A 21430-nucleotide genomic window follows, 5' to 3' on the forward strand; every position below is an offset into this window, starting at 1 on the left:
CAAGCAGATCAACACCTCTGCCCAGCTTGGTGTTGTCTACAAACTTCCTAAGGTTGCACTTGAGCCCCTCATCCAGATCATTGATAAAGATATCAAACAAGACTGACACCAAAACTGAGCCCTGGGGAACCCCGCTTGTGACCAGCTGCCAACTGGATTTAGTTCTGTTCACCACAACTCTCTGGGATTGGCCATCCAGCCCGTTTTTTACCCAGCGAAGATTATACCCATCCAAGCCATGAACAGCCAGTTTCTCTAGGAGAATGCTGTGGGAGTCATTGTTCACGATAAAAAGTATCAAATGCCATTCATTTCATTGTCTGTAGATTTGTGTTCACCACGTTTCCAGTGATACATCCTGGCCTTTGTATGCTGAAGTCAGAAGGACCCCTGTTTACCTCTCCCACTTTTAATTCAGATATTCTATGGGCCAAGTCAAGACTTCAGAGTATGCAATAAAGCAGTAATTGTGTGGCACATCCCTAGGCTAGTCAGTCTACTTCAGAGATCGGTTATCTCTGCATAACATCACCTAAACATGCCCCATAGGAGAGTACTTTTGTGCAATTAAACAAGTATCATGTGCATACCATTTCCTGAAGGGATAACAGGCATTATGAGCTGTTACAAACATTTTATCTTAATGTATTGTTCTTGGATACATGCACATAGGAAAGGTAAAAACTAGCAGAAAAAAGATATCCAATTTTTTAGACCTTTCTGTGAAGTCATTTTGGTGAACTATACCTTTGGTGAGTATCAGGAAGCACTGGCGTCCAAATTTAAGATTCAGTCGATGGCATTAACTTACCATCTAAAGAATTGGGGACTGAAAGCCATTCCGGAGAGTCCACAGAATCATGCCCTAACACTGGTGCAGTGACCAAATGAGGAGTCCAATTCTCGTCGTCTAAATTCAGCCCATCAGGCAAAGAAGTGAAGTCAGCCTCTGAGGAGAGCGGAGCTTCAGGTGCCAAACTAGCCTCAGAGTCCACATTTTCTGGTCTTGGTTGGATTTCATTGTCATTGGACTGTTCACTATCCAAAGTAGAATCTGGTTTGGTGAAACCAAAGGGCAAGGTATTGCTGACAGTTGATTCATCTGCTGAAGGCCGTTCAGCTAAAAAGGTGCTGTCCTGGAACATAAACCCACTATTAATATTTCCACTATTACAGGGGAAGCATTAGCTGTCCACATTGGGCTGAACACATGAAGGGTGTTAGCAGCAGCCAACAGCAAAATCTGGTACTACTGCATCTCTGAGAAAGGAATGCACAGCAGCAGGAGGGGCCAAACTGGGAGGACTGGCAAATATATACCCTTTACTAATTATGTGCAATGTACATGTAAAATGCACATCCTTGTGACATACATTTCATGTCCAGTCATGTCCAATAAAAAGGGATAGAAGCCACTCAGATTGTTTGGAGTGCAGCTTCAGTTACAGTATTAAGAGCTTTACCGTCTATACCCACACCATCTCCTTTCCTTTTCTTAACTGGTAAAATGGATCTGTCTATTTCTAATTAAATTGGAGATAAATTCAGACAGTACTGCCTGCCTTCCTAAGGTATGAAGGGGTCTTAGCAGCTATTACACACCAACTACATAATCAACATGGTAATTACAATTCTATAGTTACTATGATACAGAAGACAGTTTAGAAACTGAAGTTGAATGTATACATGCCCTGTGGTCATTCGTTGCTATCTTTTAGTATGTGGGTATGAGAACCCAGGAGGGAAACAAAGACCGTAATGTAAAAAAAGAGCATTTATAACCTGCAATAACTTTAGTCTCAAAGCCAATATGCCTGTGCAGGGGGAAAAAAAAAAAAATCACTCAGCAGTAGTGATGAACAACAAAGAGTATGCACAATGAGTTTGTGAATTGTTTGAAATGTGAAAAAATAACTTGTCTTTAAATCTCCAGTTTTCACACTGTTTACTTACTACTCCATACCCCAATCGTTATTTGGTTTACAGTTAGAATACTTAGCACATTTCATCTCTGACCATTCATCTATGACCACAGTGTCTCAAGAGGGAATTATACTGGGAAAAGTCAATGAAGAGAGTAAGTTATTTGGTCAAGGCTACAAAATCAAGCTGACTACATAAAACTCAGGAATTAGTGCTTCACATGGACATCTGCCCACATATGCATGTTGTGTAATAGTCTTATATGGACAAAAAACATTTGGGGTATGAAAAATTGCCAATTTCAGGAAGAAATTAACCAATTGCTGATGGTGACTAGTCAAGTTAAGTGGGCAGTGGACACAGGTTTCTATAATGTTTGTTACAGTTCAAAACAAACTACTGATTTACCATTTCAGTAGCTCACCATTCCTGTCTAATCTCTTTCTTTTGCTTGACCAGCATGAATAACAGGAAGAGTACAAATACTTCTCCATTTCAAATTTTACTCCTGGTTGAAATGTGGGTGAATTAAATTTTCAACTTCATTCAAACTGCATTTGAACGTTTTGGAAACAAGCCAGTTGAGGTATTTTTATTTAATTATTTGTCTACCTGTGTTGATCACATTTTTATAGCCACTTCTGCTACCACAGTCTCCTTCTCACATTGTTTCATTTATGTGGTAACAATCAATTGAAAAGTAGGTATACCATATGGACATGTGCTCTAGCAATTATCTTTTCTGGCAAAATTGACCCCTATAAATAAAGCTGTAAAAAAAAGTAACTGTACAAGATTAGAAACAAATTACACATACAAATTCCATAAAGAATGAATAAGGACTCCCAGCAATAGCCTCTGAATACATTTGTTTTTTTCTGTGAGTGTTTAGTTGCCAGGGATTGCACTTCATCATTTATTTGAATGTGGATAGATGTTCCTATGACAACTAACATTCAGATATTCTTGTTACAGTGCAATATATTATATTAACAAGTTTAATATCTTATTGGCAAGTTTTGAAAGGCTTACAAATATGACAGATGACTGCAATCACAGAACCCCCTCCCTAATTTTCCATTTTCTGCTGCCAGAAAGGCATTGTATTCAGCAAGCCAGAGCATTCTACCTGTTACAACTCAAGAGAAATAACAAGAAAATATAGATTTCAAAAACTAGACTTGATTTTTTCTTCACTTTTTAAGAGAGCTGTAAAGCTCAAAGAAAAGAATTAATGATTAGTTGGTACAATCTGCTAGCAATTAGATGGTGAAGTCATGACATTCCCACATTATGTCATGAGTATGTATGATAATACAAATCCAACTTACTCTCACATCAGCTAGGAAAAATAACAGCAAAACTCTTTGTCATAGGTTACAGTTCAACTTAACAGTATCTACTTGAACCATAAACGTTTGACCTCTGTAGAAATAACTGACTATCATTTCAGCCTTGTTTACTGTTTGAACGTGTTTATGATTTTCTCTAATTTTATCTGAAGTTACTTCCCAAAATACCTGTGTATTGCAGATTGTACACAGCTGGTTTTTGGATATACTCAATATCTTTTGTAAAAATCAGTTTTTGACTGAAGCCGTAGACGATGATATTATTCATAGTCCATGATTAGAAAAACGTAACTTCCAGAAAGTTATTATTGCAAAGCTACCTTTATTCTAAAATCTTCTTGCTTGCATATCTGTCAGAATATCCCTAGATAGAATGCGAAGATGGCAGAATTATTTGTCTTACTAAAATAAACATCTGTAACACTTTGATCTAGTTAGATAGGTCTAGTAAAGAGAAAGGACTTTCCTGAAAGTTAACTTAAATTTGTGTTTATTGACACCATGTTTAAGCCATTTATGTCAAATTCATACGAATTTGCATTTTAGACATCAACAATTAGTTTTTAAAACTCAAAACTAGCACAAAGTTAAGGATGATATACCTGTGACCGTTATAACAAGAATATTTGGGTTCTGTGAAGTGACTACGAATTTTGCTTCGATAAAGATTTTAGAAGTTGGCCTGAAATGAAATGTGTCTGTGTTCACATTATCTCAAAATGAACTTAGTGAAAACCTGCCATCAAACGTAGGTGGATCTGGATTTTGTGGCATAAACTGAGCTCATTTGTTCTTGGAAGGCACATCTGTGTTACACAACAGAGTGCAGAGCAGACACCTACTGGATAAATCCTTAAGCCCAGACAATGCTCCACCATTTAGAAATTCTAGCTGTCGGCAGAACTAATTAACTCCATGTCAGCATTGCTGGCACCTAACTTGGTATCTCTGCTTAAAGCCCCATTGCACTGTACAGACGTGGTCAGGGATACTGTGTCTCCTGTCCAATGGGGAACTCCAGTCTATGCCCTGGCTTGTTCCAGAGGTAATCAGAGGAGATAATTACAATTTCAAGAGGGTGGAAAAGAATAAACTGCTGCCAATTATTTTTCTGTGTTTCCTTTGCTGGCATTAAGGGGATGGACATAATTTTAAGACTGAACCGAGAACTTTCAATGAAAGCAATACAGCAACAAAAGGAGCATATGAAACCTACCATTTTATCTCTTCTAGCGGCCAGCTTTAGTGCTTATATCTATTTCTCGCTTTCCAAAGAAAGGTAGTATTGTGGGAAGAATCATGTCTTTAGAGCAATTTACAGTCTAAACATGAACAACAGACAAAGGAAGCCTAAGAAGCGAGACCTGACCGGAAAACAAGGAACACCGTACTGCCATGTAATATGAGATGATCACAGAAAACTGTTGAGCAACAGATATAAAATTACCAGATAAGAGGTTTGACCAGAAGTTTTACTCCAGTATATGGTGTGCCTTCATTACTACTTGTTCTGCACGAACAACAGGATAGAGACCCTCTGGGTGTTGGCTGTAATTCTGCCTTACTCAGCTAAGTTGTTTAAATGTGTCCAAAGGCCACCTCTCAGAATCATACTCACATCGAACTCTGGGCGCTGCAGCACAACCTGATGCTCAGTAATCCAGGAAGGGTCTTCTGGTGTAGGGTGTAGTATTTCTTTCACTGTGGAAATACAAATACTTGGGATCTAAAGGCTGCAGTAGCAGTGTGAAGTTTTTTTGGAAGACTGACTGAAAAGCCCTCCCACACCTCAGATTTGTGAGTAAAGTCTTTTCAAAAAGTTTGCCAGAGAGACAATGTTTCTGGAAATGCCCCCAGCTCACTGACCAGAAGTACAGAACAGATGAGAACAGAGGGGATGAGAACAGAGGGGTGGACAGCACTCCTCCACTACCTCTAGCAGGTTTGTTGAATATTCAACAAAAAGCAGGTATTTCCTTTGTGCTGCTCAAGGACAACACTTGCATCATGTGAACCACATTTGCCCTTCTATTCCTGTTAACTGTTGGGAAGTATTACTGGAATTGCCTGCCACAAACCTCAGTGTCAAAGAAAAAAAAAGAGGCTAATCTAATGGATTGAGGCTGGGATACTACTACTAATGACTTGATCTGGTTAAGATCAGAGCAACACAAGCTACAACACAATTGTCTTTGTTGTTTCTTTTTAATTATTCAGAGGGCAGCTGAATCATTCATTCGTCTCTCAGATTTATTGTATAAAGCTTTAGACATGTGGCCCACCAATGCATGATAATTAATACCCACCATTAGTAAGTTGGAGAGAGTTAGGGTCTAAAGACAAGGAACTGTTTTCAAGCAAGGCATTTTTCTGGAGGTTTTCAGCAATATAGTCTCGGAAATCACTGATGGTATACACAGCTGTTGGATTATCCTCTATGCCCATAAAGGAGTTGTCCTCCACCTTGTTGGAATGAAGGTTGATCAGGTCCCAGGTGTCATTGCTGATGGCTTTTCCGTCAAATGTAACAGCATAGTGAACTTCCACCCCACTTCAGTTGTACAAAGAGAAAGAGAACACAGATGAGAGATGCAAGGCTTTCCAACGTATAGCAAACACTATGATTTTTTTCCCCAAGAACCTGAGTCAATACCCTTTTTTAATAGAAAAATATATTGCTTTAAAGGATTCTAGATAAGTGCAATTTAATTCATTTCACACTTGTGTCTGCCTGCCTGTGCTTTCAACCACTGCAAAGTTCCCAAGGAAAAGGCTACCAGAACATGACATCTGGCCTGGTCCCAGCCCTGTATTTCTACTTGTGAATGGGACAAAGATCACAAGCAGACCAAAACGTTGGCTTTCTGCCAGCATCATTAGTGGGGCCCACCAGCACGCAGTAACGTGAGTGATGATTTCAAGATCACACCAATGACAGGAATGGCCCTGAGGTATGAAAACAGCCTGGAAAAAACAGGCTGTATATAGTAGCAATATGCAGTAGCAAAAAGGAGCCCTGATCACTGCCAGCGTGCAGTGTCAATCTGCTTGAAGTAATGTCTTTAATAGCAATAAAATGGTATTTAGTATTTATATCTGGGAACATTTTTCTAGACTTATTTGATTATCCATTCTTAAAAAAATTTTGTATCTCTGTACATCTTAGATTTTTTCATATTAACTCTCCTCCATTTTCTTAATTTTCTTGTCCTGAATACATCTGGATGTCCTTACCCACATGACAGCAGAGGTAGCAATCAGATTTACCATGCACTGGGCAGAAGCACAAGAGAGCTTTAGAAAATATATAACATACGTGTGGCTGTACACAGGGCACAGCAAAAAAATGAAGTGATCTATGAAGTGTTAGAAAAACGTGCTCCGAAGACAGGTTTTCCTTATTCCACAGAGCTGGACTGGATTGCTACAGTAATGGCTCTGTTCAGAGAAGTCTCTAAAGCCCCGTCACCAGGTACAACAGAGACACAATTGGCAAACACACTGACTAAAACCAGGAGCCTGCTAGAGTTTTGCTGCTGGCTCTGGCTCTGAAAGGAGCCTACCATGGGCTCACCATGGGCACTGACTGTCAGCAGAGGAAATTAAAAAGGACAGCAGTAGTGAAAAGGCACAGCAAAGATGGAATACAGTATGGTCCTCAAAAGTAACATTTAGATTTAATACAACTGTGCTGTCAGTTGCACTTAATAATTCCTAATAACTATGACACCATCATCTGTCTGGAAAGGGCTAAAACATCTGGTGCTTGGAACACAACCTTTGTGAGCAGTTGCAGGCAACTTAGCCTGCAGAAGTGCAGAGTAGTAGAGGAAGGATTTAAGTCACTATTGTTTGTGAAGACATTTGTGTTTTTTAGCCTTTCTTCTAAAATCAAAACGTAAAACTGTTTGCGGAAACCGGTTACGCCTTTGCTGAGAAATACACAAATGAATAATACACCCAGTGAGTTAAAGGCTGCAGTTCATTTTTTGTCTTGTGGAATTCTTAAAATACCAAAGGAAGAAAATTTTGGATGCTTAACCTGAATATGTCTACCTAAAAAGGAGGCCAGCAAGATCCCATCTTCTGCTAAGAGATGTTTGTAAAACTACTGCTAAGATGTGCAGCACCTCTGGCCTTGAAGTAGCTAAGCCAACTTGGCTACTCAGCCTTTGCTGGAGAACTATGCTTTTCCTACCTACTTTAATTTCTATAATAATAATCATCGCAGATCTATTCAAGACTTTGCTGCAAAGTATAAAGACCTGGAGTCTTTGTTAAGGAATTTTGTTTCCTTCACAGAAGAGACTCCTATACACAAGGTAGCCCAGTAGCTGACTTGTGTTTAGGAAAGTTTTCCCCACATAGTTTTTTATGATTAGGAGTTAAATAAGCAAATTAGGTTTACCTGTAATCAAAACAGAGCAGTTACTCAGAATTTCTGCTAGAACCCCCTCACATAATGTTTATACTGGATAAGTATCTCGCTCTGGAGCCAAAACTACAAATCCCCCAAACAGTGTCCTCCAGCTACACATGTTTTTCCATCTCTATTATGACAATATATATATAAAAATATTGTCTTTACCTGTCTTCCTCAGGAGAGCTGAATATAGAAATAAAACAAAACACAATAGCAAAACCTGTTAAATCAATATTACAATTTCCTTTAAGTCTTCTATCTTTAACAAATTTGTTTTGGTATTCTACAGGGCACATAAATTTGAAAAAGCATACAGCAAAATGGTTATAAGTTGCATAGTTATTCTGCTACATAACAGACTGTTCTGCTTTTACTGAACTCAGATATTTCCTATTCCTACAGCAGAGCCATCTCATCTTATTGTGAATAATGCAGTTAAATTGTCGTCAATACCAAGAAAATCAAGGCTTACTAATTTTACCTAGAGGGTTAGTTTACAAACACTTTTTTTTTTGTCATGCACAGCAGAGCAGAGCTCTGGTACTTTGCCAGAATTATCAACCTTTTATTTGTTTTCTCAAATGAATAAAGAACTTGCAAATGTATTTGACTGCAGATACGGAGATGGAAAGTTTTGCTACCTCCCAGGCTGGAGACTGAACGCAGTCTAGGGTCCCAACCATAAAACCTTTCTCACTATATCTGCTTTGTTACCTGCAAGTATTCTAGCTAGAATATTCCAGCCAATAAATTCTAGGAAACACAGCTTACAAAGTCTCAAAGAAAGCACAATTTAGGTTAACTTGTGAGCAGTCTCATTAGATTCTGAAAGGTATATCCAGCCCATTCAAGAAAAATCAGAATTTGTGATCCACATACCCCAGAACTCAGACATCAGATGTTTGATGCGTAATATGCAGGATCCCTTTTTTCCCAAAATAACTTAAAATGACATTCCAATGTACAAATTGATTTGAGGAAAGTTGTCTTTAAAAAAAAATTTATAATAGTAAAAAGAGTTAGAACATTGGATATCATTTATCATATTATTCACCAGCTTTGCTTTGATCAAAGGGAGAAAGACCTTTACATATCTCAAACACTAACCCTTTAGAGCCATCCAAAATTAACAATAAGAAGTTGAAAATAATTTAAATACACCAGTCTTCCAAAAAGGTTTCTGTGTTCTTCCTTGTTTAATACTAGGTCATGTCAACAGTATTGAAGAAGTTTCAGGTACTGACTTTAAATTAGAAAGATCTCTTTTAATTTTAGGATGGAATCTTGAACAAGAATGCCTTGTCTTAAAATCAAGGCAAGCATATCATGTGAGATTCTCTGGTGGATGCCAGGAGCAAAAACGAGATTATTACATTTACATACAGTTCTGTATTTCTATTTCAACCTCTGTATGAGAGGTACCAATATGAAAGCACTTGTCCTTTGCTTAGCACATCCTGGGAACCCCCACGCACATGCCCAACATTCTTCCAAGTATGATGCTAGCACATTGGAACCATGATACATGATCAGTTTCAATCACCACATATGCATCAGTATGTTTTTACCTGTAATCCAGGACATGGATGTTTTTGTATCCAGGTAGTCCTTCAAATACACTTTCCATCTATTTTGAAGGAAAAACAAAGAACACAGATTTCCTCCACCCTACTCATTTAGTGAAAAATCAGGAAGTATTTTCAACGTTTTCTAAAAATGCATCTGAGCTGTTATATCTAATAGGATAAAAATGGATGAATACTCTCTCTCTTTATGGAAGAAGAGGTTTGGTGACATTGTTTCATTATTAGAGAAGGAAAAGCATAAAGAACAACATCATACAGACTCTGCAGAGATCTGCACTGCCCATAGCAGACAACATTCATTCTCTAATTTATGCAGCACAAACACTTCTCTGCCCAAAAGGTTACCATTACCTCCCAAACCTCTCTGGATTAAATAGAATTCAGGAAAATGCTTTGGACCGTAGCAACTTAAGCAAGAGGAACAGTGGCTGCCATAGGAACAGGGACCTCAGAGAGGCACTGATGCATTACACAGTGCAAAACACAGCACATCTCCACGGCCCTAAATATACAAAGGGCTCAGGAACAATCGGCAGTGCTACTCAGAAAACATGACTGTGGGCAGCAAAATGGTAGCACATCCAGGCCTAATTCAATAGTCAACTGTATTACATGACACAAAAACAAGAAATAGGATATTGCAGGTTTATGCCGGTTTGGGGTTGCGTTTTTTCCTCCCAAAAGATCCTTGCCAGTTGAGGATTATTTTTTACTCCTCAAATTCTTCTTCCCCTCCCCAGTCTCCCTGTTTTGAAACTGTCTCTGGTGAGACTTAAACAATCGAAGTGCTGCTGACTTTCTCTTTTTCAAGAGCTTCTTTATCCAAGCACAGAGAAAAACAGGCAAGGGATCAAAGGAATGGAACATCCATGTGCCAGGTGGACTCTGTCCCGTCTGACATTTCTTCCACACACACACACACTATGGCATTGCTGCTTGGCCACACAACTAGGAAAATTAAGACGTCTAGCCTATGCTAGCAACTTGTGACAGTTGTGGTGATGCTTTTTGGCTACAGTGAAGAGTACATCTCTTTCCCATATGGCCCAGGATCTGGCACAGGGTTATCCCCAATAAAAGGGATTCAGAGAACCCCAACAAAATGGGACTAAGAAGGAAGCAAAGCTAGAGAAAAGATAAGCTGCATGATGTGCTGCTCTATGGCATCCTAGATGCCTCTCCCAAGAGAAAGGAAAGACACACTCTCTGCCCCAAGAAAATGATGATAATAAAATTGCCATCATTATAAACAAAATTTAAAAAATAATGGAAACAATAGGGAGAGGAAAGTTAGGAGACAGCAGTGTGATCGTATTGTAAATATGCATTTGTATATTGATGGGCCAGTAACTTTGTAGCATACAAATTAAAATATTGAATAGTAATTAAAATTAAGTTAACTTGAAATCAAGTTTTAATAAATCATGCATATATGTGAATATATATATTCTTATATGTATATTTACATATGTATTTTTTCTTTGAAGCAGTTGCCTAACAGTCTAAACCATGGTTCATTCCCACTGACTCCAATGGGATTTAAGCATGTGTTTAAGAACTCTTCTGAGGCTGGAGGGTTTTAAGGTGTGCTCACACGCACTGCTGATCCTAGGCATAAAAGAGGAGCAAAAGTTGTCTTGGCAGCCTAGGCCTCAGAGTATCTCACTGCAGTGCGTAACAATTCATTCAAAATGCCGCTCCTGAGCAGACATGATGAACGAGCTCTGCCATTTGCGACTTCTTCCCATTTCCCCACCTATCCCCTACTGTGTATAGGCAGATTCTCTTTACTGATGCCAGAGTTTCTTCTACAGTCCAAAATCTGGACACCGTGTAATCGTTAAGATACCCTAAATCCCATTTCAGTGCTCAGCTTCTGTAGGAGACCCAGAGCACACCCACATAGGCAGATGCAGATGGACTTGTACCCTTCTGCCTGCACTCCACGTTAATGCTGTGCTATACCCGCATTACTCGAGCTTCCTTCCAGCATTGCCTCAGCACAGGTTGATAGCTGTGAACTGCAGCTGATTTACATCCTGCCATTTGGGAGTGCAGGCAGGCTGGTTTGCTAGGACCCTCAAATTATCTTTTTTACTCCCCAGTTTCGAACCAGCTACATTACAGAAGAATTCAAACTGGACAAATGGAGATTGGAAAGCACTGAAATAAACTCTAGGCAGACTGATCACTAGAGAGATGTTAATCACTTTAAAATTTAAGATTTTCAAGTCCTAAAACTTTAAGAACTAATGAAGTTGCATCAAGAGGCAAACAAATACCTTGTCACTTCTCTGAGCTTAACAGCTCTACTGCAGTAACACTGACAGGGAGAGGTACTGAAAAATTCTGAAAGGACAGTAAGGCCAAAGTTAGCTGTGCTAGAAATAGTTCTTTAAAAGGACTAAAAGAAATGGAAATGTTTTTCATTTATTAATAACACCTGGCTTAGTTTCTTTTGCTAACATGAGGCAAAGTAAATTAATGAAACAATAAAAGGGTGGGGAGAGAGAAAGCAGTCCCTCAGAAAGGTCCCGTTTACAGCATGTCCCCATTCAGGGGTTCAACATAACTTTCTGACCCTCCCAAAAGCATACTTCTACCTCTTTTGCCTGCAAAATCGATAGCAGGCTTTTTCATGAGAAGCACAAGAAGAAAACTAGAGTAACCTGTCTTTGGCAACTGGTATGCTACACACAGCATATGGCACTCCACTACAAAGGCAGCATGTGAGACAAAACAGAGTATTCTCATAGTGGGTGAGTATTTTCCAGCCTGCTTCAGGCAACAAAAGCCTTAAGCTGGTTCTGTGGAGCCCATGAGAAAAAGGCAGTGCTAACACAGGTGCTACATGCTACTATGGCTTTGCAGAGCCAGGAAAAAGGAAGTCAGGGAAGGTAATCACCTGAGAAACGAATTGTTCAGAGAGCACTTGATACTTCACAGTGGCTGGGTCGCTCAGCTCCTCGTTGTACTTTTCACCAACAATCAAAATGCTGAACTCAATCATCTGCTCAGTTACAGGTCTCACTAGCTTCTCATCCTGCTTCTTTATCTCATTATTGATCTGGAAGGGAAGAAGGGAGAAAACAAGAGGTGATTTAATGCCCTTTTTTTTGTTTTGCCCTTTGGTTCTTTTCCAATAAATAAATCCTCGTTACTCACCACAGGCCAGATTTACTCTGTGTAAAAATCATCCCCAGATATGTATATGTACACCTGGTTTGCCATCTGTCAACAGCACACTACATTCCTAAGCTTAGGTCCAAATATCTCTCTTATGTGGGCCAGAAAATTCTCCAGCTGCTGCAGACCTGGAGGTTTCTCTGGCTCATGATGGGGCAGAAAACCTGAGCCCTCTCCATAAATGCTGCATGGACAGGAACACCCCAAGGCACCGTTGGTGGGCCACACTGATGGGCACGGTTATACTTAATGGCATGTGAAAACTGCAGTCCAAAGTGCAGCATGTTCACTTCAGCCATCAGCATACCTGTTTGCCTTGCATTATAATGGGGTGCTCATGAAACCTTAGGGACAGAGGTGGCAACTAATGAGGCAGTCTACTAAGCAAGAATTGTTTTGAGAATTCTTGTATTGCAGGTAATTCCGTTTTCTGTTTGCACATCTTTAGTGCAAGTGCATCTAGGTGACCTCAGCTACAAACAAAAAGCTAGTTGCGTGGGATGTTCATGAGGCAATTCAAAGTGCAACAATGGATACACCATCACTTAAGCCCAGTCAGCAGTAGGCTGATTTACCAAAAATTTACCCATTTATCACAAGGCCCCTACTTATTGTCCCACCTGGAAAACAAGACTTGGCCAAGTTCTATATTCAGAACAACACTCTGTGTTGTTCAGCCTCAGTAAGTGAAGGATCCCCCCACATATACAATGGGCACTGGGAGGCCTGCAGGGACCTCTGCTGAGTTAAACTGGTGGGCTTCAACTGTTAGGCCTGCAGGAGCCCAAGGAGCCCTGTGGCAGCGGCTGTGCAATGCAGCAGGGAAGTGTGTAGCCATCATGGCTGTAACAGGCAGCAGTGAATTCTAAATTTTAATCTCATTTGAATGCCTGAGCAACACAGGAAGAACACTTTCTGTTTGGTTCCTTCATATTTTACAACCAGTATACTGTTCCTTGTGGTATACTGAAAGACATGAGAAAAAACAGAACTTGCTTCATGGTTTTGTTGTAAACAAAAAAAAAAAAATGGGGATTTGTGGGGGAGAGGAGGGAAGGCTGGCTTAAGTTAACTTTAGCCAAATGTCTTCAAAAGGAAAAAAGCCAACAAAACAGACCTTTTCAGCAAGACTGCAGCCTGTGTTATGTGTGTTGCAGGAAATGGAAAAAACTTTTTGTCTAGAAAGGTTAGCTGCCACCAGCAAGCAACTTACACATTGTTTAGGGACCCTGTAAAAATTATTAGTTAAAATCTCTGCCTCTCCCCATCCCTTTTTGACTAGAAAACTTTATTAAGAACCAGAATGACTAGTACACTACTTAAAGCTAGTTAGCGTTTGAGAGATACATACGTAGCAGGCATATATGTGTTGCTACTATATGGATGTTTGCAACTCCATGTAGTTTCAATCTTTTATCAGTACCCCAAAGCCAAAAGAAAAGTCAACATATGAGTGCAGAAGATGAGCTTTGCTCACTCTTAGTCTTGTAATCTGCAATGCATTTTGGCTGCACAGAGCAGTGATGAGGTGTGATGTAACTGTATGGAGTGAAAACACTGTAGCAGCAGCAGCAATCTAATTCCGGTTTCTTTCTGATTTAACAAGTGGTCCTAGTCTCTGCTCAGGCAGAAAGACTTCAAGCAGTTCTGTTTCAAAAAAAAGAACAATGGTGTACACGGGACCAAGCCACAATTGTTCTTAGTGCATAATACAAAGTCAAACCCTGGACGTGAGTCAGAAGCTGTCTGCCTGTTTCATATGCATATTCTTGGAAGCACAATATCAGAGCTCCATCAGCCCTAAAAAGCTCTACAAGAAAGTACAGTTTGGCCCAGTTTTGCTTCATTCCCATACTAGATTACAGAACAATGCACAGTTAAACCCAGTACCATAAATCATCTTCTACTTACATGCAGCATGCACAACTTTGTAAGCTTCTCAGTAAATCCAGTGAGAAATTCATATTTATAAGAAAACAAAAGCCAGTTGATTCATACTGCTGGTTTGCAAAATTTTCTTCAGTCATGTAGGCCCATAAATACTGCAGTTGGAATCTAGAGTTTGGGCTTAAATTTTAATCCAGAGGAGCTGTTTCCTGGAAGCAAATACTTCCCTGGGACCTATGTGGCGGTCAGCACTTCTGAAAGCCAGCTCTCTTCTACATAGACGTTTTAAGTACCTGATGTAGGCTTCCCTGTGTCGGGAGGTGTTTTTTCAATATCAAGGTAAATTTGACTGTAAGTTGATAAATAAAAGTTCATCTATGTCAGCAGAGCAAAAGGAGCAGAGAATCAGAAGGAACCTTCAGGGTAATCCAGGCCACCTCTCTGCTGCCCTACACAATTGTACCACACAGACCCCTGAAACACTACTACAGCAATGTAAGGTGGACTGTGTTTCCATAGGAATAATAATGTTCCACATTCTTCTTGGAGCTTTCAAAAGGCCTAGGCATTCCCTGTCTAGTCCTATGTCACTAGTAAAATCCTCACCTGATGGCTCGACTGATCCATTCTCTCACTGTGGGGGAAGCAGCATTGCAAACCGTCTGCAAATGAAAAAATACCTACCCAGGAAATAATTTTTAAACTTCCTAAAGGTCATGCCCTGTTTTTATGAAATCTTAATTTGTGTTAACACACTATGCTAACAACACCTTTAAGTACCAGGAAATGCAAGCGATCACAAAGAGCATTATTTAGGAAAGGCAATAGAATGCTGAATGAAATGAAAAAAACCCACTCACAGTAGTGTCTGCATCGTCGATCTCACGGACGGTACCACCCGCAGGACTCTCAATGGAGATCTCATGGGGGGGAAGAACATTGGCAGCTGCATCTGAGTTTGAAAGACAGCAGTATTATTTTGTTTGGGGTTTTTTTTTTTTTATATCCATGTACATGTAGATACAGACAGAAGCAGTTCAGCAAGCATTAGCCAACAGTAAAATTTCATTCGTATTCCCATCATCACAACAGAAACAACACAGGAAACACCTGAAGAGCCTGAGGAGAAGTATCAAATACACTAATCAGAATAAATGCTATGTCTAAGCAGATGTATTTTTGGGAACACAAAGTTAAGTGCAATAAAAAGAGTACAGAACTAATTTCTCAAGTAGGATTTTAATGATTCATATAATAACAAAATAGTGTCAGCATATAACATGATCTCCATCACAAACAGCATTACTTGGAGATGGAAAAATTCACAGCTCTGTCTGAAATCCAAACACCATCGAATTTCTCAATTTTCTAGTAGTTCATAATCAGCCTTGACAGGAGTTGGATGAAAACTGACCTCTCAATGTGGTAACATCAGCATCTGACGCTGGAGTTGGAGTCCCACTACTGCTGAATAAAAATAAAATTAGAAATTTAAGTTGGACATGGTGAGATAGATTTAGTAGTTTTTTATTTATCTGCAATTCTGCTGCTACACCAAAAAACATGTTTGCAGAAGAAATTTGCAATGGTACTACTTTGCTGATAACATTGCAAAAATTAGGCTTTGCAATATTTTTTGCAATCTTTTGGACCTTAGATATTGGTTCATTTGCATCACACAACACATCATCAGCCTCTTCGGGTTGCTAACCTCCTTATATTCCAACTGACCCAGAGTCCCCCCCAAAAATACATTTTGCCTTGTAGCAGCTCTGTAAAGGAAGCAAATGTGAAGACCAGAGAAAAAAAAACACAAAGATAACACCTGTAATATTATATAAAATGCTCAGTTTTAGAAATACTCTCCAGTGCTCTAAAACATCATAACTCTACTGAAATGACGGCAAGAAGATGGGTTGTTCTCATCATGACTTTTACCATGCTTATTTGGAAATCTTCAAAGGGCATCAGTTTCCAAATCCAATTATTGCATTCACACACACACAAAACAGCTCTAGCCCAAGCGTGGAGAAGAAAAACATTTCAGATATAAAACAGATGAAGACTGTCAGCCTGAAGAAGAACTAACAGTTTTGACATGGCTCTTAGAGTAAACCCAAACTCCTTAGGGCCATTCCTGTAAGCCCTGAGCAACTATCAAGTTAGCAGGACTGGGAGACACGCTCTGACAGAAATGAGTCTTTCCTGAATGAAGGAAAAAATTATTTTTCAGGTTTTTCATATTTTTAATATATACAGCCCAATCTGTAAGATTGGAATTTTAAGTGCTGGAGAGAAACTAAACTTCAGACTTCAGAAAATCATTGAAGTTCATTGCACTGACACGTCTCTCACTTCTAAAGGAACTCCTTTTTTATCTGTGGTCATACTTGTGCCTCAAAATAAGCATTGCAGCAAGGGGTCTTCACTGTAATATATGCAAGTGCTGATACTACGTGAGCCATGCTTCCTAGCCTTGCCAGGTCTGATTTTTTATTCACATGCTAGATTACTGCTCTTGAAGTCTGTTGTCAAGCAAAACTCAAGTCAAAGTTGATGGATATTTTACCTCCTTCAGGATGTATGATCAGTCCCTGTATCGCTCCAAAAATCAAAGGCTTCTAGCACCAGCCAGCCAAACAGATCCAAAGGTACATACTAAAAATGCCGGGGCACAAGCATATGATCAAACAGTTTCACTGAGTTAACATCTCAAATGCTGTTTCTCCCCTTGCCTCCCACAAATCTGATTAATTTTCTATTTAAGCCAAGAATCTTTTCACTCATCCTTTCTCAGGAGGCACAGGCTAGTCCTGTGCATAATGATTAAAAGACAGTAATTTCAGGGAATGTTAAACTGACAGGGTGAGATCTACATAACAATTATAAAATATCAATGAAAAATAAAGTCATCTCCCGATGAACAGAGCATAAAATACTTATTCAAGAGTTTAAACAGAACCTTCATGTATTTACCTGAACAACTAATGGCGATGAGCTCTATGCAAGCTTCGAAATGTAGAGTTACTTGTGTCTGCTTCCATCTCGTGGACATTGCTACCTGTTTTCAGCCAGCACAGCGCAAGGTAACTCTCTACCTATTCTTTGATAACCTCAGTAAATCTTGGAATGATTTCCAAGACTGGAAAGCCAAATTTTACTAGCAAGTATAATTTACACTAGGTATCCTCTCTTATCCTCTCAGCCATTGCCATCACACATTTATAAAGAGTCACAAGTAACTCATTCAAAAAACATCAACTTCTTTCTGCTAAAAAAAAAAAAACAAACAACCAAAAAAAACCCCAAAACAAACTACCAAAATCCCCTGTTAAAAGGATTTAGATTTTCTTAAGAATGCTGGTTATATTTTAGAGGGAATTAGTTTCCTTACTTGTTTATCATCTTAGAACTGAAACTAAAACTATTGCTTAATTATTGATTGGTCAAATGTAATATTTTCCGGTTAAATACACCCAACTCCAAGGATACGTTACTCTTCCTGATTTCAATAGGCATTAGATAACATCTATACCAGAGTCTCAGAAATTACAGCATAAGTAAATAAAGGATTTTAGTGCATCATATTTAATGATGGTATGTTCAGAAGCAAATATGATTCGACTTTTCAGGAGAACTGAAACGATCTCAGATTTACTTATTACAAACTTTAGTGTAACTAAGGTCAGAGTAAAAACTCAACAAAAGCAGTGATGTGCAGTGAAACAACTCTGCTACAGGATTTGTAATCTTCTGTTCAGCTGAAGTGCTCAAACCCATATGTAAGCATTACCTAAGCCTTGTATCAACCCCCTTTTCTTGAGAAGGGGACAGTGAGAAACATGATTTGCTTTGTTAGAATAATTTAGGCTCTGAGCTCAACCTCAGACTCACAGCATTCAATCCAGCTACCCATGGGTCAGTGCCCAGTACACTTTGAGGGGCCTCTGGGCACTCCTGACCTCCAGCTGCTGCTCCAGAAGGCAGCGGTCGCCCACGGATCCCCCATCATACCTGCCAGCCTTCTGCAGATGCGTACTGTAACTTAGGGCATCTTGAAAGGACCTAAAAGGCTATCTGACCAACTGAATTGTGGGCCCAGTTCTGTGGTGGCTTAGCCTTGGCTAAAGGCCAAATGCCTGCCCAGCCACTCTCTCACTCCTTCTCAACAAGACGGGGAGAAAATAAGATGAAATAGTTCATGGGCCGAGGTAAAGACAGGAAGATTGCTTACCAGAATAAGAAATAACTTTGCCTCCATGGGCAAAACAGACTCACCTTAGGGAAAATTAATTTATTGCATATAAATAGATTTGAGTAGTGAGAAACAAACATTAAAACACCACCTTTCCTCCACCCTTCCCCAGGCTCAGCTTCACTCCTGACTCCTCTACCTGGTGTGGGCTTTGCGGGGGCAGCGGTTGCTTCAGGAAATGTCTACCTGCTCCAGCATGAGTCCTTCACAGCCTGCAGGGAATACCTGCTCCCCCACGGAGCGCCTCCTCCTCGGCATTCCCTGTGCCACCATTTCTCATTCTTTTTGTTCCCTCCTCTTTCTCCCCATGCAGTGTTTTTGCCCTTTCTTAAACATGCTTCCCCTGAAATGCCACCACCGTGGCTGTGGGGCTCTGCCATGCCCTGCAGTGGGTCAGTCGGAGCCAGCTGGAACCATCTGTGTCAGCATGAGGCAGCCCCGGCCTCTGCTTACAGAGGCCGCCCCTGGAGCCCTCATGGCCAGTGCCTGGGCTCCTGCACCCAGTACTGCAAGATCAATTTTAACTAAGTTGCTTGAGTGTTTAAAGGAAAAATCCTCAAAGCAGACAAGAAAAAACAAGCAGAATGCTATAGTATGGTATAAATCACAGTACTCGTGTGCAAATGGAAAAGCCTAAAATTAGTTTTCTAGAGTGGAGCACTACTTCTAGATTGGATTACTGGTTATAGATGTTCAAAATAAAATTCTCCATTTTTTCAAAGGTCCCAGGGCACTTTCACTGTGATTGACTCAAATGATCAGCAGCTCTTCATCTGACAGAGCGCTTTGGTTTGTAGCATCAACTTAGGCACCGGGTTAGCCACGTGGTAGCAACCACAAACCAAACTGCGCCATGAGCAACCATGAGAATGCTGAAAAACAAGGTGAGAATAAGGCAGCTGTCATTTAGAGCATAGCAAACCGATCACCTTAAGCAGTAACAGACTTGTCAAGGCCAGGTAATATGTTCTTACTGGTACAGAGGGGCTTTTAAATACAAGCCCCCAAGAGCTAACCAATTTTCTGACAAAATTCTGGCTCACAGCTGGCTGAAAATTAAAAGCCAAGTGCTTAAATAACACCTAGTAAAACCCTAATCAATCTAACCAAGCAAGACCAGTCAAGTACCGAATTTGGTCAAATAAACAGTTAGCACTTTTCCTCAGGAGGATAAAAATACTGTTTTAAGAATCTGTGCTATAATCTACCTCGCTTTATGCAGAACGTCATTGTTTTGTCATTGCTTTACCAGAATGGTGAGGTTTGCTTTCTTTTTGCATCCATTTCTTTTTGCCTTCTACTTTACCTTAGCATTTTAATTTTTCAAATGCTCACTTTACTCACCTCCTAAAAAAGCAGCAATAGTACTAGGTATCTCTAAGGAAGCCACTCAAAATGCACATGACAATGCATATACTGATTTGCCTGAACACCATGCTCTTCAAGGTAAACAGAGCTTCAAATTCCCCTTCAGACACACCATTTAAAATATTGGGGAATTTCCCCCCCCAGGATTAATCCAGGGCCCAGTCTTTAACTATACCTACACAAGCAAGCTATTCCAGGTGGAGGGACTATATTCCAGCAAGAGCTTATTATGAATTTGAGACACATACACATGAAATGTAATTTCTATTGTCCTACCTGCATGAGTGATGCCCTGGACCACCTTGGCTGAGCAGTAAGCAAAATATAAAAACATACACGTATGTATGGAAAGGCAGGAAGGAATATGCACAAGCAGATGTCTAAGCAGCAGAATGAGCATCACTACACTGTGTTTCCTTGGCAGAAACAACTGGTTTCAGATCACATGGCTCTGTTAGATACCTGGACCCAGGCAGGTGTAAGACCCATAAGGGCCTCAGAAGTTGATCTGAAGCAAACAGAGACAGCCTATACATATTAATACAGCAAAACCAGCTCATAAATACAGCCTGTATTCCCCTTTTTCAAACCCCATGGTAAGTACTTCTGCATGACATCAGTCAGGAAAAGACTCAATAGGTTCCAGTCCACCAAAGCACGGAATGTCCCATTGACTCATAGGCAAATGTAGAGCCTAAACAAGTTCTCCACGTGCAACCATACTGTGCTATTAAGGAGAAATACCACTCTGCACCTGTCAAATGGGACACCAGCGATGCCATTTCACCCACCCATGAAATTCTATAAAGCTATTTGTTACGTTTTTCTCTCCATTAGTCCTAAAGTTTTAACACAAACTCAACTATGTGGTTGAAGAAGGTAACATCTTCAGATTTGTACTACACATTCTGGATATCTATCAGTTTATTTATCAATTTGAATATCCTGAAGTCTAATTTGCTATGTCAAGAATTTATTTCTCTTAAACATTATTATTTCAATGCTCATATTGCACAAAGAAAGAAAAAGCATTTTATGGTCTGATTTTCTCATTTTAAAATATTTTAATCACGTCATTGAACTGATTAAGTATGCAATTTCAGAAGTATTTTTGTCCAAGTACAAAAATGCAAGACTGAGCCTTGTATTCAGATTCTTTTCCTTTTAAATTACACTTGCGTTTATCTTAATTTTCCTTTAGGTAGTTCTTCAATTTTTACCTCTGTTAGTTTTAATTAAAGCAAGACATACCTTTCACATTTGCTACCTCACAGTAGGGAGCACAAAAGAAAATATACAACTGAAGAGGAGCAGTGTGGAACTCTTCACATGGGGTAAAGCTGTGCAGATGCTCAAAAATTCCTGAAACAAGCAATACCGTTGCCAAGTCCACAGGCAGACAGTAAAGGAGCTCAGTTATGTTTCTACTTTGCTGCAGGCAGAACTGCTG

The 21430-nt window shown here is 39.7% G+C and overlaps 1 protein-coding gene across 1 annotated transcript in view; it reads right to left on the reverse strand.

The window, feature by feature from the left end:
- Window positions 1-21430, reverse strand: part of IMPG2 (interphotoreceptor matrix proteoglycan 2) — a 61935-nt gene that overhangs the window by 11809 nt on the left and 28696 nt on the right. The window contains exons 6-13 of the mRNA XM_064467460.1: window positions 15772-15824; window positions 15218-15309; window positions 12190-12351; window positions 9267-9325; window positions 7864-7881; window positions 5582-5826; window positions 4894-4976; window positions 812-1136 (exon numbers count right to left, since the gene is read on the reverse strand). Of these exons, the coding sequence (XP_064323530.1) occupies window positions 812-1136; window positions 4894-4976; window positions 5582-5826; window positions 7864-7881; window positions 9267-9325; window positions 12190-12351; window positions 15218-15309; window positions 15772-15824 (1037 nt within the window). The remainder of the gene's footprint in view (window positions 1-811; window positions 1137-4893; window positions 4977-5581; window positions 5827-7863; window positions 7882-9266; window positions 9326-12189; window positions 12352-15217; window positions 15310-15771; window positions 15825-21430) is intronic.

The sequence above is a fragment of the Phalacrocorax carbo genome, chromosome 1 (assembly GCF_963921805.1).
Source record: "Phalacrocorax carbo chromosome 1, bPhaCar2.1, whole genome shotgun sequence".
In the NCBI taxonomy this organism is placed as follows: domain Eukaryota; kingdom Metazoa; phylum Chordata; class Aves; order Suliformes; family Phalacrocoracidae; genus Phalacrocorax; species Phalacrocorax carbo.